This window comes from Mirounga leonina, unplaced genomic scaffold, assembly GCF_011800145.1.
Source record: "Mirounga leonina isolate KUSES-001 unplaced genomic scaffold, KU_Mleo_1.0 Mir_268, whole genome shotgun sequence".
Taxonomy (NCBI): domain Eukaryota; kingdom Metazoa; phylum Chordata; class Mammalia; order Carnivora; family Phocidae; genus Mirounga; species Mirounga leonina.
The window spans coordinates 847,090-872,794 of NW_023270649.1; the positions used below are offsets into that span (position 1 = coordinate 847,090).

Consider the following 25,705-nt stretch of genomic DNA (forward strand, 5'->3'; position numbering starts at 1 on the left):
GGGGTGTGTACTTGGGTGTGGGTGTCACACCCCTGATGTGCTCTCTTCTGGGAGCTGAGAAGCTGATGAATTCACTCACCGTTCACAGGTTTCTCAAGTGTGTGTAATGAGAAAACATCACAGGAAGAGGGAGGGTGCTAAGGAGGAAAGGGAAGTCTAGGGTTGAAATGTCTCGGCAATGCAATCCGTATCCTCACTTTCGGACCAGGCAGAGAGCTGTCCAAGAGAACGGCCAGATGTTGGGGCGCCGGGAAACCGAGAAAGAAAGCAGGTGGCCGGAGCAGAGCCTGGTGCGGTGGGGTAAGGCGGCTCCCTTCATTCTCTGACCCTCAAGTGTGCCCTGTCACGAGGGTACCTATTCCTGCCCCTGTTGCTGGTGCTGGCAGCTCAGACTGCAGGTCAGGGAGCACCTGGGGGTGGGAGATGGGAATCTCCGAACGAAGGTGCCCAACAGGGAGGTGGGGTCACTCCAATAGCATGTGGACACTGCATCGGAAGGTCTGAATTGGCCCCAGGGATTAGCCAACTTGCACTGGGAGCAGGTTGAGCCCCTCGTGCAACTCTGTGTATGTGAGCATTAGAAGCCACTTTGGAATTACTCCAGAGGCTTGGATGCATGCCGTCGTCCACACGGGGAACCACTGGTCCCTGGATCCTGGGGAGGCACTTTGCTGGCAATCGCTTATCTTAAATCCCCCGGCTACCAAATGCAGAGCTGCTGGGTGACAGGTGTCTTTGGGGACCACAGCATTTCATTCCATGTGTCGCCCGAGCGCTGTGACCGATTATGTCCCCCCCCCCTTCCAAACTGCAGGAAGCTCAACATCCAAGCTCATCCAAGGGATGCCCACATATGGGCAGCACCTGCGCTGTCCCAGGTCTCTGATCTGACCTAGTCTGACAGATGGAGCTGGCATCTATGTAGACCTGAGGTTTATAGAAAAGGGAAGAATACTCAGTCTGGAGAAAACCGAAAGAAGAAGGGAAAGTGGGTAGTCAGTGGACAAAAAATAGCAAAGTAACGTCTGAGTTTTCAGTCATATGAAACACAAACCCCAGGCAAATCCGCAGAACAGGAGGGAAGAATGGGGAGTGTTGGCTCCATGGGCATGGGCTTCTCCTTTGGGGGGATGGGAATGTCCCAGCTCAGGTAGAGGTGATGGTTGAACATTTCACATGTGGTAAAGGCTGCTGAGTTGTATGCTTTCAAGGGGTGGACTTTATGCCGTGTGAATTTCACCTCCATTTTTAAAAATCAAGGCAAAAATTAATTAAATGAAGCGTGAGATCTCCCCGGACTTCAGTTTCTCATCCACTTGCATGGGGATCCTAGGAACTGCCTCCTAGGACGAATGTGAGGGAGAAACTAGGAGCCGAGTGGAACGTGCCTATGTTTGGTACGCCCAGGAGATGGAGAAATCACGGCGCCAATGACTTCACGCTGCCCGCGAATTATCCTCCGCAGGGTTTGTCACCATCGTTGGCCAAGAGCCCCCACGTTGTGACTAACCATTTAATTAAAACAGCAACCCTTGCTAGATCATATTCCAACAGTGAGCATGTGAGAACATCATTGTTTGGTTTTTTGATTGTGTTCTTTTTTTTTTTTTTTTTAAGTCAGGTTTACAGAGGTTTATGCTTTTGCTCCATCATGATGAGAAGCAAGTGGAGCTCAGTTTAGAGGAAGCGGAATGGGGAACTGTCCAGCTAAGGGCGTATTTCCATGCAGATTCCCTCTGGTGGGGCGGGGGTGGAGGGTGGGGGGTGTGGGCATCCACAGGCACCTGCTTCATGTACAGCCCCAAAGCAGGTACTATGGGAGGCGGCTTGAAAAAGGAGGAGAAAAGCAGATTCCAGAAGCTTACAGGGGGTGAATGGAATGAGGACCCTCCCTGCTTCGCTGCATTGCACCACCCCTCCTAATTAAGGGCAGCTCCGCTCGAAGCCAGGGTGCTCACACAGATTGCAGATGTGAAAAGCAGGGCTGAGGCAAGGCAGGAATAGCAAAGGGGAACGGTAGAGTCAGCCCAGACTGAGGAAGGGTCCGCCCCAAGAGGCTCTCGGGTGCAACATGGAGGCCCCCCCACCCAGTACCAAGAACCCTGGACAAGACCCAGAGAAGGGCTGGGTGGAGCAGGGTCTAGCTTGCAGATGGAGGAAGTTGGGAACCTCCCCCATAGCACTGGAGTACAAGGTGTGTGGGAGGCAGGGACGTTGGGACAGGTCTGGTCCATGGTTTTTATTTCCTCTTTAGAGCAAAGGTGGTGCCTTAGGAGGGAGTGGGCTTGGGGAGGTTGGGAGGCAGGAACATGAGGCTGACCTGGCTTGGGGAGCTGGCTGGACTCTGCATCACTGGGCTCCAGCCTCAGAAGCTGGGGCAGGGGCAGGGGGGAGAAGGGGCTGTAGCATCCAGACAAGCCAGTTGACCCTCAATAGACAGGCGACCCATCACTGCACAGGGTGGGTGGGAAAGGAGGCAGGTGGTGAGGAGATATACAGAATGAACCTCACAGCTCAGAGGTCTGTGGGGGCAGGATCAATGAGGTAAGGGGATCCTTTAGGTCCCACAGAGGGCAAAGGAGCCCCCTGGGTGGGGCTAGACATCAAAGAGAGGAGGAGCCCAAATGTGCTGAACTGGCTGCATGTGGGAGGGAGATGCTGTGTTCTGGTGAGAGCCAGGCTTCAGGGGAGTCTGGGCAAAGAAGAAGAGAGTCCGTGAAGACAGACACCAACTGAGAGGTGAGGACATGGAGGTCCACGGGGCGGGTCTTGGGGGTGTGATGGCTGGATCTCCAAAAAGCAGACACTGGACAGGATGAAATAGGGAAGTTAATTGGTGAGGGCGATGTCTGAGAGGGAGGAGGAAGGGAGGAGAAAGGGGGGAGGGGAGGAGGAAGGAAGGAGGGAATGAAGGGGAAGAGGAAGGAAGGAGGGAAGGAAAGGAAAAAGGAAGGCGGGAATGAAGGGGAAAAGGAAGGAAGCAGGGAAAGAAAGGAAAAAGGAAGGAAAGAGGGAAGGAAGAAGGGAAGGAAAGAAGGCAGGAAAGTAGAAAGAAGGGAAGGAGGGAGGGAAGAGAAATGGGAAGGAAAGAAGGAAAGAGGGAAGAAGTTTGTGGTCATTTGTTCCATCGGCCCCCAGGAAGCTAATACACCAAGATAAAAGAGACATTGTTTAGACCGATCAACTCTAAACCCAAGGAAATTACAGAAAACCTGATTGTGCATGGTAAAAGAGAAAGGAACCTCCAAGAAAAGACAAGCCTTTATAAGGATGAGGTCACAGGGAACACAAAGAGATGAAGAGCAGCAGAGACAGTAAGTGGCCAAGAGGAAGAGAAATACTTAGAGAAGTAAGACCCCATTATGAATCACAACAACAGCCAAAGAACAAACACCAGTAAAAATACCACCAGGGCAATGGTGGACAGACCCAAGATGCCACCCCAAACCTAAACAGAGCATCAGGTGTTCTCTGTTGAGTGCAGCTTTATGGGACCAGAGCCCTTTGCTTTTGTACTTACGTGTTTAAAAAGTTTTTAATAGACTTTTTTTTTTTTTAAGAGCAGTTTTAGATTTACAGAAAAATTTAAGTGGAAAGTACAGGAGATTCCTGTATATGCGCTTCCCCTTTGACCCAGTCTCCACCCTTATTAATATTTGGCATCAGTGGGGCGCATCTGTTATCACTGATGTGCCAATACTGATACATTATTATTGATTAAAGCCCACAGTTTACATTAGAGTTACTCTTTGTGTTGGACATTCTATGGACTTGGACAGATGTATAGTGATATATATCCATCATTAGTGATATACAGAGTAGTTTCACTGCCCTAAAAATCCCCTGTGCCCTGCCTGCTCATCTGTCCCTCCCCCAAACCCTGGTGAGTCCTGGGGTTTTTTTTGTTGGTTTTTTTTTTTCTGTCTCCATAGTTTTTCCTTTTCCAAAAATGTCATAGAGTCTGAATCATACAGGATGTAGCATTTTCAGACCGGCCTCTTTCACTTAGTAAATGTATTTAGACATCCTCTATGTCTCTCTGTGCACTTACCCTTTTCTATTTTCTTCCTCTTTTTTTTAATATCCTTTCTGATTGCTGCAAAACTCAAGTTTTTTTTAAATAGAGAAAAAAAACTCAAAAAACTGTTATTACCGTAATGGAAACGCGACCTATCGTTCCTTTTTCTTCTCCCCCAAAAATCCATTCTAAAAACACTCAGAGCATGTGTCAACTATACTTACCTTAAAATTTTTACATAAAAATGTAAAAATTTAAATTATTCAAGCAAAACAAGAGAGTCAGAACAATGAGAAACTAATCAAAGTGGGTGTAATATTCCCCCAAAGCGTCTTAAAATCACTGACACGTGTCAACCATGGCTTCAAGGCTCATCTGAACCATGAGTCAAGCTTGACAGAAGGCAGATGGGTAGGTCTGTGGGGTAGATTCCCGGGGCAGTAGTAGTATTTCTCCACGCTGTGTGGGCGATTGTGGTGCAACCTGCCTCTCTCAGGAAGTTCATCCTGGAGAAAAGAGAAGTCGGCCGTGGGTTCCTGTTTTGTACGTCTTATGGGCTCTGGAGTAGGTGGACAGCCCAGGCCATTCTCTGTAGGAGGAATTAGAATCCCAGTCTCTGACACCTGAAGACTTAGCCTGGGGAAGGGCTTGGTGAGCCTGTGCTCCACCCCCAACCCTGTTTAGAGAGGGAAGGATGTGTCCTGGAGGCCAGGTGTGTGGAGCCAGAGCCTGAAGCATGGTCCAGCACCTTCGGAACAACCCTTCCTGACCGTCTCCACTGTTCTTTTGTGGACAATACGCCCGCCCATCAAGTGGCTGCCCATCCTAGACTCGTCCCTAAGACTTAGGGAGTGGATCTTGGTACCTGTGGTGGATAGAATAATATCCCCAGAGACGTCCACATCCTGATCCCCATGTGGTGGAGAGAATAATGGCCCCAGAGACATCCTCCCAGGTTCCAGACAGGAATAAAGCCACAGCATGTGGGCAACTTGCCCCAGTGACACGGAGAATGACAAGGTTGGCTGGAGCCCCGTGCCCATGCTGCGGGATAGGCCCTTGGTTCTGCCTCACCCCGAGGCTGGTTGTAACCTGCAGACCCTTCGACAGCCAGCAGTGACCCCCGGCTGGCCAGGTTAGTAGGCTGACCATCAGGCTGGGGATGGTCCTGCACTTTTCCCCAGAGAATCTCCCCAAGGAAACCTCGCTGGGTCCCCCTGCCAAGCGTCCCCATGAGAGCTGATTTCCTCAAAGTGTGACTGTCTGTTCCTGCAGGTTTTCCTCATCCTTTGGGCAGCCCCATGGGACTCCTGGCCACAGCCGTCCTATTCTGCATGCTGCTGGACCCAGTGTTACTCCAGACTCTGGAGCAGCAGGGTAAGGGTGTGAACCTGTCTGACCCTTCTCTGCCTGTCTCATTCCTATGTCCTGCGTATCTGGGGACACATCCTGATGCCTGAGTCCAACTGCATGGGCAGAGATGTTATTGCCCAATTCGGTGAAAATGGAGACCAGGGAACAGAGATGTCAGGCAACGTGCTGGAAGTGACATGGCTGGTGAGAGACAGAGCCGGGACTCAGACCCACACCAGTCTTTCTAGAGGGGGCTCTGATTTTAAAGTATGGACACCAGTCTTTGCCACCCCAAGAAAGGAGGTAGGGGACAGTGGGAATGGCTATCTCCCCGTCCTCCACACAGAGGACCTATAGGAATCTTCATTCACTTGCACAAAATCCATGCAGTCCAGCCTGGCCCTTCTCCTGTGGGTTTTGCATATGGAACTGATAGACTATCTGCACTCAGGAGCCCCGAGGTCCAGGGATGGGCAGGAGCTAGCTCAGCACAGGGAGATGTGCTCTGGATGCATCTGTGCCATTGGATTTCTGTTGACCATTGAAGACTCTCTTGGTTGAGTATGAACTCAAGGGCATATGCAGCTCTTGCAGGACCCACAGGCTAAGACCAAGGCCCGTAGGACTGTTGGGGACAGATGATCATTGTTGTCTTGTGCTGGGAAAGTAGGAGAAGTCTGCAGGAAGCCAAGGGGATGCCAGGGAGGGTGGAGGGCCAAGAAACTCAGGAGGTAAGTGACTTATTTTCAGGCCCTGGAGACCTGGAGAGAGGTGGTCCCTGTGCTGGGGGAGGTGTGGTTGGCACCTTAAATAAAGGAGGACGTGGATGTGAGACACCAAGCACAGAGGCCGTGCGGGCTGAGAAACTCAATATACAAATGGACAAGGGGCAGAGGGTCCTTAAGAACAGAACTCTGGCCCACAACCTGCAGCAACCTGCCCGGGGGACCAGCCCACAGAGCCAGCCTGGTGTCTCCACGTCAGATGAGCAAGAAGCCAGTTGTCCGTCCCCATGACAATCTGAAAAGCTAAACAATCCCATCTGGAACAACAGGCTCCAAATGGCCAGGACTTGATCAGTAACCAATGGCTTCCCTACGTGTTGACCCCACTTTCTATTTAGGACCAACCAGAGAAACCAGATATGGTCCCCTAATGAATCCCATATGATGCCCTACTTGTAATGAGCCACCTGCATCTTCCCCACACCCACAGACTCTGCTTAGGGCACAACCGAACGTTCTCCTTCATCCACTGTGAAACTTGCCCACCCCCCTGTCCGCCCTTGATCTCTGAGAAATACCAGTGATGGTGGCCAATGTCCTTACCACAGCAGGCTCTGAATAAACAGCCTCTGCTTGCTCTGACTTGGTAGGTCTTGCCTTACTTACATGGTAGGCATCTTCACATGGAGAAAAGGCACGGAGGTCCAGGTAGGAAGAAGAGATCAATAAGGGGGAGATTCTGTGCATGTGCCAATGCCCTGGGGCCACGTGAGGGGACAGTGGAAGGGGGCAGCATGTCCCAGCCTTGACCTTTGCTTACAAGACATGGGATAGGTCAGCAGGCAGCAGGTAGAGGCAGAAAAGGGGTAATTTCTGATTCTGGTGGTCCTGTCTTTCAGATCTTCCAAATGTGGAAGGGGTCCCCAGTCTAAATATGAAGTTTGATTCTTGGAGAATGGAACTGAGTTGGGACTGCAAAGAAAACGCTACCTACCTCGAATGCGTGATGATTCACAAGGAGAACGGGCCGATCCAAATAACAGTAAGATGGATTTGTTATGGACAATTGCTGTCCTTTACCAAGCTCTCATTACATTAGAAACAAGGCAGCAATAGGTGGAAACAGACAGCATGTGTGTGACCCTGGGGGACACGTCTAGGAGCCATGCTTCTGGGTGCACCAGGGAAGTAAGTCCTGGCCTGTGTCCAAGAGGTGCCCGGTGGCCTGATTCCCTGGGGGACTGAGAAACTCCCTGGAAAATGTCTTTTCCCAAAAGGAAAGGGAGTTCAGGGCTCCCGGGGAGGAGCCCCAGCCCAAAGCTCCTATGAGGTTAGACCTGGTACAGATTGTAGGGTGGGATCCTTGGGGACGCTCAACCACCCAAGGAAGATGAAATGAGGCAGGCTGGTGGGATGGGGGATCCAGGGCAACACAGGTAGATTCCAGTCGGGCACCCAAATGCTCCCAGAATTTCCAGGCATCACTTTCAGGGACCGTAATCAAGGGGAAGACGAATGGCTTATTCTGTGACTTTCAGGCTTCTGTACCCCTTCAAGGGGTGTTGCATAGGGGAACTGCCCCCCTACCACCAGAAACAGCAGCTTCTGCTCAACTGATCCATCAAAAATCATCCATGTGGCCGACTTAATCCCCAGAAAGAAATAGTTGGTCCCCAGTGTTCCATGGAAACAAAGTTACCAGACTGAACAGATACAATGTAAATGTTAAGCCTGCGGGAGAAAGGGATATGAGATAGGACAAGAAAATGGAATAACATAAAAGAGCGTGCGTCAAGCTCCATAATGCTTAATGTGATGAGAGATCTCACTGCTCAGGGTGGTGGTCCATCAGCATCACCTCAGAGCTTTGTTACAAATGCAGAATCCCCTGCCTAGAACGTGCTGAACCAGAATCATTTTGACAAGATCCCCGGTGACTGAGGGCACACTGAAATGAGACCTGTATTCCGACCTCCTCAACACTGTAAGACTACCCGAGTCGAGGTCCCACCTTCACGTGGGCATGCCGCCAACCACCCAGAGAATGTACATGGGTGGTGGTGGCGTCTCGGGGTTGGTGGAAGAGCAAACAACATGGAGAGGAGAATAAAAAAAAGGGGTTTCCTAATGCACTGGCTGGTTGCATCTTTCTAGCCCCAGGAGAAAGAATGTCACTGCAAGTTTTCGGATTATTCTCTCCATGATGGAGTCACGCTCATGGTTAAAGTAAATAGCACCCAAAGACCGATTCCAGAAACACTGGTCTACACTAACTCAGGTAGGGAAAACCTCACAGTGATCCTTCTGAACATCACTAGCTTCAAGGTAGATCTCTTCCCTTTTTTTTTTTTTTTCAGCTTTATTGAGATATACCTGACACCTAGGTATTATATATATTTAAGATACATAGCTTAAAGCTTTGATATACATATACATTGAGAAATAATTACTGCAATTAAGCTATTATCCCTCCCTTCAGCCCCCAGAAAGCACCATTTACTCTCTGTGTCAATGCATTTGCCATGTGTTGGCCATTGTGAATAATACTGTGATGAACATGGGGATGCGTAAATCTTTTTGGGATCCAGATTTCATTTTCTTTGGAAATATACCCAGAAGTGGGATTGCTGGGCCATATAGGAATTCTGCTGTCAATATTTAAAGAAACTTCCATATTTTCCACAGTGGCCGCACCAACTTACACTCCTAACAGCAGTGCACAGGGTTTCCTTCTATTTGCATCTTCGCCAGTATTTATCTCTGCTTTATATATGTATAAATAATATATATATATATATAATAGTCATTTAGCAGGTGTGAGGTAATAGCTCATTGTGGTTTTATTTGCATTTCTTTGATGATGAGTGATGTTGAGCATCTTTTTGTGTAGCTGTTGGCCATTTGTATGTCTTCTTTTGAAAAATGTCTGTTCAGGTCCTTTGTCCTATTCAGTTTGTTTAAGTTTTTGTTGTTGTTGTTTTTGTTGTTTTCTGTTTTTGGGTTTTTGGGGGCTTTGGGTTTTTTGTTGTTGAATTGTTTGAGGTCTTTATATATTTTGGATTTTAACCTTTTATCAGATATATATGGATTGCAGATATTTTCTCCCATTCCATAGGTTACCTTGTCACTCTGCTGATTGTTTCCTTCACTGAGCAGAAGCTTTATAGTTTGATGCAATTCCAGGTGTCAATTTTTGGTTTTGTTACCTGTGCTTCTCGTGTCATATCCAAAAAATCATTGCCAAGACCAATGCCAAGAATCTTTTTCCCTATGTTTTCTTCCAGTCGTTCTACAGTTTCAGGTTTTGTGTTTAAGTCTTTAATTGATTTTGACTTGATTTCCATATACGGTGTGAGATAAGGAGGCTATTTCATTCTCCTGCTAATGGGTGTCCAGTTTTCCCAACATTATTTAGTGAAGAGAGAATCCTTCGTCCACTGTTTGTTCTTGGCACCCTCGTTGAAGGTGAACCTTGTTGACCATAGGTCTGTGGATTTATTTCTGGGCTCTCTGGTGTCCCATTGATCTATGTGTCTACCTTTATGTCAGTGCCATACTGTTTTGATTACTGTAGCTTTGCGATGTATTTTGAGGTCAGGAAATGTGATGCTTCTAGCTTTGTACTTCTTGCTCAAGATTGCTTTGGCTATTTGAAGTCTTTTGTGGCTCCATATGAATTTTAGGATTCTTTTTCTATTTCTGTAAAGAACGCCATTGGGATTTTGATAGTGATTGTGTTGATCTATAGATCACTTTGGGTAGTATGGACATTTTATCGCTGTTAGTTATTTCAATTCACAAACATGGATCTCTTTCCATTGACCTGTGTGTTCTTAAATCTCCTTCATCAATGTTTTATAATATTCATCAATATAATTTTATAATATTCAATTTATCCACTTGGTTAAGTTTATTTCTAAGTATTTTATTCTTTTTGTTGCTATTATGAATGGAATTAATTCATTTTTTTAAATTTTATTTTTAAGTAATCTATACACCCAATGTAGGGCTTGAACTCACAACCCCAGGATCAAGAGCTGCATGCTCTACTGACTGAACCAGCCAGGAGCCCCAGGATTATTTTTTTGATTCCTTTCTTGAATAGGTCATTGTTAGTGTATACAAATGCCACTGATTTTTGTATGTTGATTTTATATCCTGCAACTTTATTACCTTTATTTATTAGCTATAACAATGTCTTCTGTTTGTTTGTTTAGTCTTTAGGTTTTTCTACACATTATGGTCATGTTATCATCAAACGGAGCTAATCTTACTTCTTTTTTAATTTGGATACTTTAATTTCTTTTTCTTGTCTAATTGTTCTGGCTAGGACTTCCCATACTATATTAAATAGAAGTGGTAAGAGTGTCTACCTTGGCCTTGTTTCTTACCTTACAAGGTAAGCTTTCAGTTTTTTGGGTTTTTTTTTTTCCCATTGAGTGTGGCGTTAGCTATGGGCTTTCCATATTTGCCGTTTCTTGTGTTGAGGTAAATTGCTTCTATACCTATTTTACTGAGAGTTTTTGTCATGAATGGATGTTGAATTTTGTCAAAGACATTTTCTATAGCTACTGAGATGATTATGTGATTTTTTTTCTTTCATTGTATTAAAATGCTACCACACATTGATTGATTTGCATATGTTGAACCATCTTTGCATGCCAGGGATAAATTCTACGTGGTTACAACGTGCATTCCTTTTAACGTGCTGTTGGATTTGCTTGCTCGTATTTTGTTAATGATTTTTACAACTATGTTTATTAGGATATTGGGATGTGATTTTTTTTCTCATCCCTTTGGCTTAAGTATCAGGGTGATCCTGCCCTCATAAAATGAATTTGGTAGTGCTCCCTCTTCTTCTATTTTTTTTGGAAGAGTTTAAGAAAGATTGGAGGGGCACCTGGATGGCACAGTCGGTTGAACATCTGACTCTTGGTTTCTGCTCAGGTCTTGATCTCAGTGTCATGGGATCGAGCCCCGAGTCAGGCTCTGTGCTCAGAGGTGAATCTGCTTGGAATTCTCTTTCCCTCTCCCTCTGCCCCTCTCACTCGTGCTCTCTCTCTCTCAAATAAATCAATAAATCTTAAAAAAAAGGATTGGAATTAATTATTCTTTGAATCTTTGGTAGACATTCCAACTATGAAGCCATGTGGTCCACTTCCACAAATTATTTTGTTTGTGTGTCTTCTCAGGTGGGGAGGGCACAGCTGCCCAAAATTTCTCCTGTTTTATCTACAATGCGAACTTCATGAACTGCAGTTGGGCAAAGGGTCAAGCTGCCCCTGATGACGTCCAATATTTTTTGTATATACGAGACTCGAGGTAGATATTGATCTCATGTAGACAATCCTGAGAAGTACGGGGGGCGGGGGAAGCCCTGATTGTTCTCTGAACAGTTTGAATTTTATAGAAGAAAAAGGGAAAGAGAGTGTCCTCATTACATAGAAGACTCAGGAACCCACGTGGGCTGTCACCTGGATGACCTCTCAGGATTAGCGTACTACAATTATTTCCTGGTGAACGGTACCAGCCAACGGACAGGAATCCAGTTCTTTGATTCGGTTTTGTCGTGGAAGAAAATCGGTAAGAGCCACGTCCTGTGGTGTCAACAGATGCTTAACAGGTGAACCGAACAGAGTTTGTGGGAAGTTTGGAAGAATGGAAGTTTACTCTCTCTCCCAGTTCTGGAGGCTAGAGACCCTGAATCAAGGTGTTGCCAATGGTTGCTTCCTTGTGGAAAGAGACCAACCCATCCTTTTACTCTGAATTAAACGGGGTGACAAGAAGTGCCTACACTGCTAATGAATCCCCCCCCCCAACCGCCCCAAAGAAACCAGGGCTCTTCCAACGCCCCCATAGCCTCCAAGAGCTGATCTTGGCACTGGGACAGCCCAGCCAGGCAGGGGTTTTGCCTGCAATCAGGCAGTGAAGCCCCACCAAGACAAAAGGGAAGATGTTCAGACCAGGAGATGGAGGTTAATACTGACCTGTCCTTGGACCTCCCCCATGGAGTAGCACGCACAGCCTTCTCTTGCCGTTTTGGGGGACGCCGTTGGCAAACAGATGCCAACTCTCCAGTTAACCTTCACAGGCCATCGCCCACCCCCGCTCCCCACCTCCGGGCTCACCTGTTGGGGGAGCTCCAGGTGTGTGTACCCAGCCAGGTGGCAGGTGTTCTACCTGTGTCTCAGGGTCTGCGTTTCCTGCTCCTCGCTGCAGACAAACCTCCCGTGGCCCTGACTCGGCCACCCGCCTTCCAGCAGAATCCCCGCCTTTCTCTTTCCCTCCCCATGTTTTTAACATTTTTATTTAACCCAGGAAATCCCAATATTATTTCAAACTTCAATCCTGTGCAGTTGTGACTTACAATAAGAAATGCATGTTTGGTCTCTGTCTGTTTCCGGCACACAGCTGAGAAAACCCTAGGAATTTCCCGGGAGGAGAGCGGTAAATGTGCCTTTTGTTATGTTAAGGAGGTGACAGCTGAAAAGACCCTATGGATGGGCATTGGTTGCCAGGGGAACCAACTGGGTGATTAAAGGATTGGACTTTTCAGTCCCCTCCTATGACCTCAGGGACCGGAAAGGGGCTGGTGTTTGAGTTCAACCCCCAACAGGCAATGATTTAATCAATTGTGTTTCCATGATGAAGCCTCCCTAAAATCCCAAAAGGATGGGGTTTGGAGATCTTACAGGCTGGTGGACATGTGGAGGTTTGGGGAGAGAGGTGCACCTGGTGAGACCATGGAAGCTCCACGCCCTTCCCCCACACTGGGCCCCATACATCTCTTCATCTGGCTGTTCCTGAGTTACAGTCTTTTAAAATAAACCCATGATCTAGTGAGTAACACGTTTCCTTGGGCTCTGTGAGTAGCTCTACCAGATTAACGGAACCCGAGGAGGAGGTCCTGGAAACTTCCGATCTGTAGCTGGTGGGTCAGAACCATGGGTGTCAACCTGGATTTGTGACTGGCGTCTGACCCAGAGGGTGAAGGGCAGTCTCGTAGGGCTGAGCCCCCTACCCTGTGGGATCTGACGCCATATCCAGGTAGATAGATCAGAACTGCGTTGAATTGTAGGACACCCCGCCAGTTGTCTGAGAATAGCTTGAAGGTGGGAAGGGGGGACTCCACCTGTCAGAACTGGGTGCAGAATCCTACATACACATCACAACAAAGAAGGACCCCCGTCCTGTTGTGAGCTTGGAGATCCAGCGTGAACTTCCCAGTGACTGTGCAACATTCGGTGTGATAAGATACACTGGATGTGAACTTAACAGCCAAGTGGCCCTTGAAGGGTTTCAGGAATGAAATCAACCCACGGGGTCAAGATCAGAATGCATGCTACCTAAGTGGGATCAGACACAGAACGCCCATCCTGATCGTTGGCGGAACCCACAGTAGGCGGTCACATTGTTGAAGGACACTGGAGCTCCTTGGTCTTTTCTGACAAGCATCCGGTCCTCCCATTGGAAATCATGCCTTTGCTGTCCCCATGGTGGCCCCGTCCCTGCCCAGACCCGTATTTCCCTCCTTCCCTCACTTGGGGTTCCCTGCAGCCTGCCAGACCATCCTGTATGCGCACATCCTCTTCCCCAAGAGGCAACACTCAGACCCACTCGCACTCGGGCCTCTGGGTAACCCCTGGGAGCTGCCGCAGAAGTGGGTCTGACCTCCGTGGCCCAGCAGAAGCCCGCTGGTTCAGGGGAGTGTCCTGGGATCTCGTTACAGAAATATATAGCCCACCCAACAATATCAGCGTGCACTGCAACAAGTCCTACTGTGTGATCCGATGGGAAAAGCCCAAGACCCGACATAAGCTGTCCAACATGGAGTTCAGGTACCAGCTGGACATCCAGAAACAGGTGAGTGGACTCTGCCCCAAGCAGGACATCGTGCCTCGAGGAGCAGGGGGCAGCAGCCCCTGTGACCTACCATGAGGGCCCAGGTCATGGGAGATAGGCAGGGCTCCGTGATGCATGGGAAGGAACACAGGGGCGGCTGTGGTGGACAGGATGTCCTGGGCGTGACGGTCACCGCCATGGCAAACCCAAGAGAGGTGTCCATACACCCAGCTGGATCCTAAAAGCCTTTGGCGGTTGTTAGAGATCTCCAAGCAGATGCAGAAAAGAGAGGACCTTCTGCTACTTGTCCACTAGGACCCCACCTGGAGAAGGCAGATTGTCTGCGCCACATCTGCCTGGACCCACTGTAGACAAGGGGGACTCTCTACTCCATGACCACACGGACTCAGTGTAGACAAGGGGGACTCTCTGCTCCAAGACCACCTGGACTCAGTGTAGACAAGGGGGAGCAGAGAGGGGGAGCCTCTGCTCCACATCCAAATGGACTCAGTGTAGACAAGGGGGAGTCTCTGCTCCACATCCACATGGACTCACTATAGACAAGGGGGACTCTGCTCCACGACCACATGGACTCAGTGTAGACAAGGGGGACTCTCTGCTCCACGACCACATGGATTCAGGGCAGATAAGGAGGCCCCTCTGCTCCACGTCCACCCGGACCCTTATTTGGACCCGTCAGCAGCTGGGGTCCAAGGATGAAGCATGATCAGGGTTCATCCTCCCTCGGTGAATGAGTCCATCCCCACCGTCTGCGTGACTTGAGGAGAAGGATGTATAGGGGGACCTCTGCCCTTCACGTGGCCCCGACTATTCGGGTTAACCCGTGAGCACACTCAATGAATGGATCCTGTAAAAATCTTCAAAATGGAGAAAAGTAAACCTAGTTCTACTTATTTTTCTTCTAGAGCACTAAGGAACACAGTGAGGATCAACCGGTGAGTTAAAACTCTGACCCAAACTATCACCCTGTAGTGTAACTTTAAATGTTACTCAAGTGGACACGTGGCCCCCCTGGTGGCCAAGATGGGGGGGCAATGAGTGGGAGAGTGGCGGCTCCCTGGAGGACGGTCCCATCAGTGATGTAGAGGTGCTCCCAACAGGCCCGCTGTGGGAGGGGGGCTCATCTGGGCATGCTTGCCCTGTCCCATTTGTTGAAATTAGTGACCACCCATGTTGGTCAAGAGTTTTAAGGAGATTACGTGTTGGCCAAGAAAATACTCCTTTGGGTTTTAAGGAGATTATTTCTTCCTTTAAAATACCTCTTAAAGATCATCAAAGTCCTTTATGGTGGCGTGTCCCAAGTCCCCGTGCCACCGTGACCTCCGTCTCCTCCTCCGTCCAATGGGGGGCTTTTACTTGGTTAACGTCCTTGTTGGGACATTACCCACCGGTGGCTCTGCTCCTGTCCCGTGTACCTGCTGCATGATTTCTGCGTCTATGTTGACGAGCACCCCAGGAGGGGTTCTGTCGTGAACACAGCACATGCTCACGGTGCTGATTCCCTGAAGCTTTTGGTGCGCAGACAACGCATTAATCTTATACACCATGTATTTGTAGACAGCACCGACGTTTCGCACCGTGAGGGCACGGTTCTGCTTCACTAGCAAAATGGTCCCTTTCCACGGTGCATTTTCCACATGCTTCTGGAACCGTCATCCGTCCCACTGGTGCCGCCGAAAAGACATACCCAGCCCCTCCTTTCTGAACACAGGACACCCCGCTCTCAAACTTTCTCTTTTGTCCAAAGATTGAGGTGCCTGGTAATTTGGAAAATAACTACAGCTTCCCAAGTCCGGAGCCCAGACCCAAGCATACTGTGAAAATAAGGACCTCGGATGCGCGGATCCAGAACTGGGGTTACTGGAGCCAGCCCACTGAGTTTGGTATGTGTCCTGGGAGCGTCCCTAAGTTCGTCTCTGAGCCCTTCCCATCCCAGTCCTGGTCCCTGTCCCTGTCCCCATCCCTGTCCCTGTCCCAGTCCCTGTCACCGTCCCCAGAGACTCCTAGAGGGAGGAGTTCCCCATCCACGGGTCTCCATGGGGCTCAGTTCCTTCAAAGAAAGGGACAATCCGCCCAGCCTCCGAAGGGGCTGCCTCAGCTGGAAATGATCAATCGCTCCTGGTCCCCATCAACCCCGTTCCTGTCATGATCCCAGCCAGGGGAACACTGACATCAAAGTCGAGCGTGTTTTGGCCTAATCAAGAGGGAGCTATTCATTCCAGGGAACTCAATTACCAACACCTTCCACCACCTTCCTCCCTGGAACCTTTATGGGTTGGCACGAATTTAATGGTTTGGACCAAAAGCCAATCGGGTACTCAAGAAGTCTGCATTTCCACACTACCCCTCCCTCCCAAATATTTTCAAAGTGTTTCAGCAAGCATTTTATGCATATAATTTTATGGATTTTTTTTTCCTGATCCAAAAACGGAGACTTTAATAAGGGCTGGTATAAAATGTATGTGAAATGTTTATCCAGAGGTAAAACATAAGTTCAAAGAGATGGGACAGTGGGTTCTTAGCTATGACTCCAAAACGAGGAACAACAAAATGAAAAAAAATAGGTCAACTGGCGTTCATCAAAATTAAAAACTTCTGTATCATCTGGAATGACCGCTTTTTAAGCAAATGTATTATTATTAGTATTAGTATTACTATTATTTTGTAAGAGGGCACATTTCATATGTTAATATGGAAAACTCTCAAAACGCCAGACCCTTAATCTGGTTATGGTCCTCCTGATGGGACTGGGGTTTTTTGTTTTGTTTTGTTTTTGTTTTTAAAGATTTCATTTATTTATCTGAGAGACACAGCGAGAGAGGGAACACAAGCAGGGGGAGTGGGAGAGGGAGAAGCAGGCCTCCCGCCGAACAGGGAGCCCGATGTGGGGCTCGATCCCAGGACCCTGGGATCATGACCTGAGCCGAAGGCAGACACTCAACTGACTGAGCCACCCAGGTGCTCCCTTGATAAAAAAGATTTTTTTTTTAAAGATTTCACCCATTTTTTGACAGAGAGAGACACAGCAAGAGAGGGAACACAAGCAGGGGGAGTGGGAGAGGGAGAAGCAGGCTTCCCGCTGAGCGGGGCGCCCGATGCGGGGCTTGATCCCAGGACCCTGGGATCATGACCTGAGCCGAAGGCAGACACCCAACCGACCGGGCCACCCAGGCGTCCCAAGGGACTGGGTTTCTTACTTGGGTTTTTAAAATTGGACTTTTTAAATAGTAACAGATAAAATGTGCCCTGTTACAAGAATAATGAGTTGTAAAAAGTGCACATTCCAGATGATAAGCAACACGGAAGATCTAATACTAGCTGTGAGGTAACTTGGTTCAAACCATACACCTGGAAAAGTGTATTTGAGGAGGGAGGGGGTCCGTTTTTGTTCATTTATTTATTTTTAAATTTTTTTATCAATTGATTTTTTTTTTTTTTACCCATTTTTTTAAATCGGGTCGTCTCGTTGCCAGAGCGCGTTATGGTCTGGACGTTCGTGAGGTTGTTTTGGCTCCCGGAGGTTTGCGGGAAGGTTTCGGGATGGGCGCTTTGCTGTGCATTTCCCTCCTGCTCCAAGCCTTTCTCGTTAGCCGTGAGCCGGCGAGGGAACGAGCAGGCCGTGCACTGACCGTTCATCCGAAGGGGTGTGTCCCCCTCTCTCCCCAGGTTCCGAGGAAACCGAGCCCAGCCTCGTGCCCATCTATGCACTGGTGGTCCTGGGGACCCTCATCACTGCCCTGATCCTCGGCTGCCTTTTGAAAAGGTAACCTCCGCTGATGGTTGGCATCCTCCTTGCAGATGGGCAACACAGAGAGGGCGCTCGTTCAGATGGAGCGCAGGGAGCCCACTGGTGTGACAACCCTCCAGGGAGGTCTAGCGGGCAGCCGACGGGGGCTTAGTCCTGACCCCCGAAGGGCAGCCCTGGATGCACATTCTCAGATGCTTCCAGGCCCCGGGGCCATGCTGAGCCTACCTGTCTGGGCCTCACATTTCAGCTGGACGCTGGACCTCCTCTGAGGGTTTGCATTCAGTCCCACTGAGCTTCATCTTTCTGGAATGCCTCCCCGCCCAGTCCCTCGTCTGGCCCTTCATTTCCCCCTATAAGTCTTACCGAGTCCTGGAATCCTCGGGGCCGCCAAAGCCCACTCCCTTCCCCGAGGCCTCCTGGGAGCCTTCACATCCACATCTCCCTGCTTACCGTCAGCCTCTCCATGAGCTCATCTGTGGCCAGCTACCACGTCTTGTCAGATGTGTGATCTCAGCACCAAGCAGGGTCTCGGGGGCACCTCACAAATGCCTCGGGGGCACCTCACAAATGAACATGCATACGGGGAAGAATTAATTCTTTAGCTGCAGGCAGATTGCACGGCATGCTTTGCAAAGCATGGAGAGTTTTGCTACTGGTGATCCTCCTGCACACTGTGGGGACCCAGGGGGTGTTCTCCTGTGCATACCCCTCGATGTCCCCCCAGTCCTGGTTGGGCATCCTGTGTGCATTTCCCTGAGGATGGACCCGCGTGACTAACTGCACAGGGATGGACCCTAAGGACAAGGACTCTGCCTTGCCTGCTGGATGCCCCAGTCACGGCATGGCACCACCCCGTGCTCTGGGGACCCTGGACCTGGGGGCAAAGGGGAACAGGGGCAGCCCCACAACCTGCTGCCAGAATGGGGACGGAGTGCGTGCCTTACCCAAGGACAGTTATCTTAATGAAAAGCTGTTTGAGTTTCCTGTGGTCACAGGGGAAAAAATGACTACAAACCAGATGGTTTGAAACAACAGAAATTAATCATCTCCCAGCTTTGGTGACCAGCAGTCTGAGATCCAGACTGGGCAGGACCACTGAGATCCAGGCGGGGCAGGGCTGCTGAGATCCAGACAGGGCAGGACCGTGCTCCTTCCTGAGGATCCAGGAGAGGGTCCTTCCTGCCTCTTCCAGCTTCTGGGGCTCCAGGCATCCCTGGGCTGGTGGCCACGTCCCTCCCATTTCTGCCTCCATCCTCACGTGGCTTCTCCTCTGTGTGTGTGTCTCCTCTTCTGTGTCTTATAGGGACACCTGTCCTTGGATTTAGGGCCACCGTCATCCAGGATGAGCTCATGTTAACTTGATTGCAACTGCAAAGATCTGATTTCCCAACAAGGTCCTATTTCCAGATTCTGGGGCTCAGAACTTGAATATATATTTTGGGGGGACACTACTGAGCTCAGCAGAGGCACCTCCAGGTCACAGAATGTGAGGTGCTTTCCCTTCGGTAAGAGAGAAAGCAAACGCCCCTTTGAAAATGCAGCAAGACTCCGATGTTTGGCAAAAAGGAAGTCTGCTGTTTAAATAAAAACGCTGGAAATAAGGGGCAAACCCTTAAGCCAGCATATAGACAGAAGCCTGCGAGACCGGAAACTGTGCTCTTCACGGTTGGATGGATGTAAGACAGACACATGCCTTGTGGTCCGAGGGACCCTGGGCTCCCCCAGGCTGCCTGTGACTGGCCACATCCCCCCGTCCTATCCCCGTACCCGAGTGAGCGAGTGAAGGTTCTAGAAAGATCCTATCACTATGCGATCCTATAGCGTCTCCTGTTGGCTCATCTGTCTCAGATTTGAATTGCCCTGCTGTGAGCCTTCCGTGAAATTGTTCTACAGCCGGCGGCCCCGGAGGCTTCTCGCACCGCGGGCAGGAGGACGTGTCACTCCTCGCTGTGAGAAGGACACGTGTCCTCACACTCCTTCCTTCACATGCTTCCTGTCTCCCTAGGTTCCTCGCGTCAGAGAGCCTCTTCCCACCGATTCCGCACATCAAAGACAAATGGAACGATACCCATCAGCCTGACCACCAGGTGGGTAAGGGTGGGGGGCAGAGCGGAGAACCAGGACGGGGAGGGGCCAGTGCCCCCGGGGACTCCCCTGCATGTCCGCCCGAGGGGGACCGTGCTGTCCTTCGTGGACGATGTGGCTGGGATCCCGTGTCCTGCTCGCCGGCCAACCCTGGGTGTCAGGGGTTAGGGTCTTCTCTGTGAGGTGCATCTGGGGAAATTGGGGGCGCCCTGGGGACAGAGACAGAGGCGGAGAGAAGGGGTCTGGCCTGATCTCATGGAGAGAGAACCCAAGGGCATCCAGAAGGACCAGGGAGGACGAGGGCTCTGCTCCCCAGACCCCATGCGTGCACTCGTCACCTCTGACCGGCCCTGGGGCGGCGGACACATTTCCTCCCACTGGCGGCTGCAACTCTGTCCCAGGGCCGCCCCACAGGGGGAATCCCTACCGTCTGCATCATGTCCACCCGTCTCCGTGACCCCCACCCGCGAGCCAGACGGACGTCTCGTTTCCTTGTTATCAATGATCAATATCAGCAATATGATCATACACCCTGAGCCCCTCCCCAGCCCAGGGTCCCACCTAGCTCACCAGGCCTGGAGAAGCCCTCTTCCCCTCCCTTGGTCCCCAGGCTCCATCATGCCCCAGGACGTTTGCACCTGCTGGCACCTATCCCAGGCATCTCCACGGGCGGTCCCGCTACAAGATCTCACTCCCGCTGGGTCCCCGATTCCCATCTACATCCGTGGCCCAGTAGGGTCCTGCTCTCTGGGCTCCTGAAACCCCAACATCCCCATCTTCCCTCCCCTCCTCAGGTCATCTGGGAGAACTTCACCTTGGAAATGGAAAAAGGTGACAACGAAGAGATCCTCACTGTGGAAGAAGTCACAGTGGCCCTGGCGAGCAAGTGAACTGCATGGACTCTTCCAGCCCCGGAACATTCTGGAAGCTATTTTTTTTTTAAATTATTATTGTTGTTGTTTTGAGCCATTATTTATATAGTGTTCTATTTTTTTACTTTAAAAGAATGTGATATTTTGCAAAGATGCTTGTAGTCGGGGGGATTGTTGAATGGCCTTGGATCCTGAACCCGTGATGCACCTGCTTCTCCCCCAGGGAAACAAAGAATTCTCCCTTGCATGATGGCGGCTCAGGCGCTCGCCTGCCAGGAGCCAGTGGGGCTGGGACGTGGGTCTCTGGCGTGTCTGCTGTTGCCGTGGGAACATTGCCTTCCCCCTGTTTCTCCACCAGCTGCAGCTCAGCCCCATATGCGGGCCGTCTGGGGGTCTTGAATAGTTGTCTCCGTTGCAAAGTCCCATTTGCCACCTAATGTGACATGTACTCAGGCTCCAGGAATCGGGGTGTGGACATCTTTGGGGACATTGTTCCATCCACCATGCGGGGATCAGGACGTGGACACCTTTGGGGAGATTATTCTGTGCACCACTCAAGAATCGGGTTGCGTCTACCACACGGGGATCAGGATGTAGACGTCTCTGGGGACATTATTCCGTGCACCACATGCAGACGTGTTTGGGGATGTTGCTCCATCCACCACACGTGGATCGGGATGTGGACATCTTCGTCTGCAGGCATGGGCAGGGATCAGAGGGATCTTCTCGCAAGGATCCTGAAACCAACTCTGCACCTTGACCTTTGAGACACGGCCACCCCCGTGAAGGTAAGTGACGGGGAAGTGTTTAATGTGGGTCTTGTTGAGACAAGAAGCAAGTCCCACGCGGGGAGTGAACCATGAGGGACCGCATGGTGTGCATGCAGCAGGTACCTACGGAAAGTTTTAGAAGCCAGTGAGAGTGTGCTATGGAAATCACGGCTCACCTGGGCATTGGATTTGTTGATGAGGATGAAGCTCACGGGGAGAGCAAAATGTATCGGGAAATATAGAAAGATACATATAGATACAGACACAGGTCTATGGATATGGAAACATATACACAGAAGAGAGAGTAAACCTTATATGTGGACATATACACAGAGAGAGAGACAGAGACAGGCAGATACATATTTGGAGAAATAAGTATGGACATATATACAAGAAGATACATATGAAGATGGTAGAGAGACCGATCTCAAGGAAGGGGCTCTTGCGATGGTGGGGCTGGTCCGTGTGAAACCTGCAGGGCAGGTGGGCAGGCTGGAGACGCAGGTGGGAGGTGATATTGCACACCTGAGGCAGAATTGCTTCTCTGGGAAACCTCGGTGTTTGCCCTTGAGACCGTCACCTGATTGGACAAGGCCCACCCCCCTGTGAAGTAACATCTCTTCAAGTTAGCAGCTTGTGGATTTTTTCTTTCTTCTTTCTTTCTTTCTTTCTTTTTCTTTCTTTCTCTCTTCTTTCTTTCTTTTTTTTCCTTGTGGATTTTTTTTTTTTGTCCCACCTGCAAAACACCTCTAGCTGAGCGTTTGATTAACAGGGGGCTTGTCGCCTATCTGTGTGAACACACGAACGGATCCTCATGGAACCGTTTCAATTGGGAATGCATTGCAATGTGCTCTGCAGTGGGTCCCCTGTGCATGTCCCAGGTGACACGTGCCAGGGCGATGGGGCCCTGTTCCCTACGGTAGTGCCCCACCACCACCACCCGTGCCTTCCCAAGGGGCTCCTGTGTGATCGGGTGGGTCTGCCCAGGGTGAGGGGGCCCTACCCCAGGAGCTTTGCTCTCCAATTTGCTCCTGATAAAGTTTCAAGGAACAAAATTATATGCTCAGGGCCTGCAGTGATCCCCCAGCTGCTGAACCCCACTTCAGAGGTGTCAGGGGCCTCAACTCAGTCAGCTCACCAGGAAATGAAAAGGAAAACAGAACCAAAAGAAGCATTGATTTACAGCATTTTCTGCTTCCTGTGTTGCAGATCGTCCGATGGCCTCACAGGAGCTGTGACCTCTCCTGGGTGTTCAGCGTGGGCTCCCCGAGTGTGTACTGGGTGGTTCCAGCTTGCCCCTGCCTCGCAGGTTCCGACCAGCACTTCCCATGAGTCCTGTCCATCTGTCCATCCGTAAGATCATGCACATGATGCAGGAAACCTGTTTGCCTTCCTTCGTGTCTATGGAACACCATCACGCCTTCACACGTGGGGGCGTCCCTTCACGCCAAGAATTGTCCGTGGAAAGTAAATGCTGCCCAGAGTCCTGAGGGACCAACCTGGCCTCCAGGACGACAGATGCCAGCCCAACGGAGGCCGACAGCAGAGGACAGGGCCTCCACGTGGCAGGAGTACGGCTGGCCGCCCAAGGGGCCCATGCAGGAGTGTGAGGGGTAGAAGCACAGATGGCAGAATCAAGGCACTTTGAAATTTTGCCCTGGAGCGGCCCAGATGGGACCAGAAGATTCTATGCACAGAAAACAAAAAACCAGGTTTCTGTGAACAAAACTATCCACCGGCAAACAATGGATTCGGGAGAATCTAAATCACATTGTGAAGTAGAGACATTTTATATTTAGCCTTTCCACTTTCTAGTTCCTGCTTTCCTTCCCCGTTCTGCCTCCCATGACGCCCTCCCCTCTAACCCTTAACTTCTATGAAAGAGTGACTTCCTGCATTTATGAGCGTTTGTGATATCAGTCATTATCACCTTAGTATGAATTGGCAGGCACCTTCCCAGGCTGGTTGCATTTCATCGTCAGGTGTAAGGGCTGATGGTTTTGTGAGGTTTAAAAGAGTCTAAACTGGAGGGGGGGGGCTGGAGAGACTTCTTTTGTTCAGGAGACATTTTCAGTGTCCCTGGAATAACCCCGTAGGAAAGATCCCCTGGTGAAGTCCTCGACTGGAAAATGGGTGCAGTGTCAGAGCAGGATGAAGCTCCAGGAGAAGCAATTCCAGGTGCAGAGGGACCCTAAGACCCCACTCCACACAGGATCCTGGAAATGGCTCTCTGTCTGGATGCTGGGGGGGGTCTCACCCCAGCTCTGGGTCCCACCCAGAGGACGCCCAAGAGGACTAGGAGTCCAGGAGGAAGACCTTCAGGGGGTCAGCAGGCTGTGAGGGCCAGTCGCAACCTGGGGGTTAGATGGGCTCCTCCTTGGAACCCTTTCTCCTTAGAGGCGGGGGCCACACCCGCTTCTGGGGAGAGAGCCTCCCTGAAGCGTGTTCTCCTGAGATAAATGGTCTGGGGTCACACTCGGCTTCCATGTGCTCACATTGTCAAGAACATCAGGGGAAGGCACGCAGCGGGGTGAGTAGCTGACAGATCAGGGGAACAGAGCTGGGGTGTACCCCATGTTCTTGCAGATGCATGAGAAAATGCCCCATGTATGAGAGCAAGCTCTCTGCCCGTGGTGGGGGGAGTTCTCCAGGAAACATGAGAACTGAGCATGCCCTAGGGGATCACAGGAGGCCAGGCAGGCGAGTGGGGGTGCTTTCCCTTGCACAGACAGGGGGAGAGGGGCCCGGAAAGCAGGGCAAGTGTTGGCCATGTGTAGGGGAGACGGGGACCCTGTGGAAGATAATCTGAGTCTAGATATGTAGGCAGGGCAGCTGGGGTTTAAGCAGGAGTGTTTGGACAAGTTTCCAGGGTGCTCATAACAAAGCAGCACAAACCAGGGGGTGGGAGGGCTCAAAACATCCGGCATACATCCTCCCCAGCTCTGGAGACCAGAAGGCTGAGATCCAGGCGGGGCAGGACCCCTGAGATCCAGGCGGGGCAGGGCCAAGCTCCCTCCCAAGGCTCCAGGGGAGGGTCCTTCCTGCCTCCTCCAGCTTCTGGGGCTCCAGGCGTCCCTGGGCTCGTGGCCACATCCCTCCCGTCTCTGCTTCTGTCCTCACGTGGCTTCTCCTCTGTGTGTGTGTCTCCTCTTCTGTGTCTTATAGGGACACCTGTCCTTCGATTTAGGGTCACCCTGATCCAGGATGAGCTCATGTCAGATCCTTCACTTGATCACATCCCAAAGACCCTATTCCCAAATAAGGTTCCCTTCCCAGGTATAAGGAGCTAGAACATGGGCATATATTTTGTGGGGGAGAAAATCCCACTCACTACAGCCTTGTAATGAGGACTCCCTTCCCCACTGGGTGAGCCCCCAATGTCCCAATCTGTCCCCACCTGCACCTGGACCCCTTGTCCCCATGCACGTCCTCCACATGAAGGGTGCCACTGCATTCAGAGTTTTCGTAGATGGCGAGATGGGGAGACGGGGGACCAGGAAAGCAATGTGGGGAGCGAGTCTGGGGGCCTCTCCTGTCCCTTCCGATTCACAGGCTGGGGACTTCAGAAATAAAACATTTGAAACCTGGGACCCGTTGCTTTTAACGCCAATGGGTGAGGACGGGGAAACATTTCTGTGTGATGTTGTCACCGAGGGTGTGTGACATCATGGGGTCTGTCCCCAGTGCGTTGTAGCCAAGAATGCACCGCTCAGCTTGTAACAGTGTAGCGACATCACTTGTGACAAATGTAACAAATGTATCAAATGTACTGCCCAGAACAAGATGTTCATAATCAGGGAAGTGCAAGAGGTGGTTGGGGAGGTCATGGGAACCCTGCATTTTCCGCTCAGTGTTTCTGGGAACCTGAAACTGCTTTAAAAAGGAAAAAAAAAAGAAGTCTAATAATAATAATATTGACAATAAAAGTCCCAGAAGGGAGAAGCAGGTGAAAAGCAGAAAATAAAGTGTCTCACGGTCATCCGAAGCAAAACAATTGTCTTGGAAGATTCTGTCTTTTAGGTTTGGACGCACGGACGGGACACAGGACAGAAAAGTGAGCTCGGAAAGTGTCATTTTTGGGTGGATCTCAGCGCAAATCGAGTCACTTCCAACGTGCACGGACACGTTCCCAGCTCTTGTGTCTCTGTCTCTCTGTGGAGACCCCGGCAGGCAGCAGAAGATTCTAGAATCCCACCCACCACTTGCTGCCGGCAGAAGGCCCCATGTTGTGGGGCAGAGCCAGCTGACCAGTCGGATCTGAGGGTCTCGGG

The 25,705-nt window shown here is 50.4% G+C and overlaps 1 protein-coding gene across 3 annotated transcripts; it reads left to right on the plus strand.

The window, feature by feature from the left end:
- The first annotated feature begins 42 nt into the window (after positions 1–42).
- On the plus strand, positions 43–25,705 carry CSF2RA (colony stimulating factor 2 receptor subunit alpha). Of its 3 annotated transcripts, none has more exons than XM_035029628.1 (13): positions 43–300; positions 5,294–5,395; positions 6,996–7,138; positions 8,251–8,374; positions 11,289–11,418; positions 11,507–11,679; positions 13,826–13,959; positions 14,865–14,894; positions 15,707–15,842; positions 17,626–17,722; positions 19,713–19,794; positions 20,587–21,452; positions 22,644–25,705. In XM_035029628.1, the coding sequence occupies exons 1-12, from the start codon at positions 168–170 to the stop codon at positions 20,680–20,682; spliced, it is 1,380 nt and encodes a 459-aa protein (XP_034885519.1). In that variant the 5' UTR covers positions 43–167; the 3' UTR covers positions 20,683–21,452; positions 22,644–25,705. The 3 variants fall into 3 exon arrangements, with proteins under 3 accessions (XP_034885519.1, XP_034885520.1, XP_034885518.1); XM_035029627.1 differs by lacking the exon at positions 43–300 and adding an exon at positions 3,888–5,153; XM_035029629.1 differs by lacking the exon at positions 8,251–8,374 and having other exon boundaries at positions 55–300.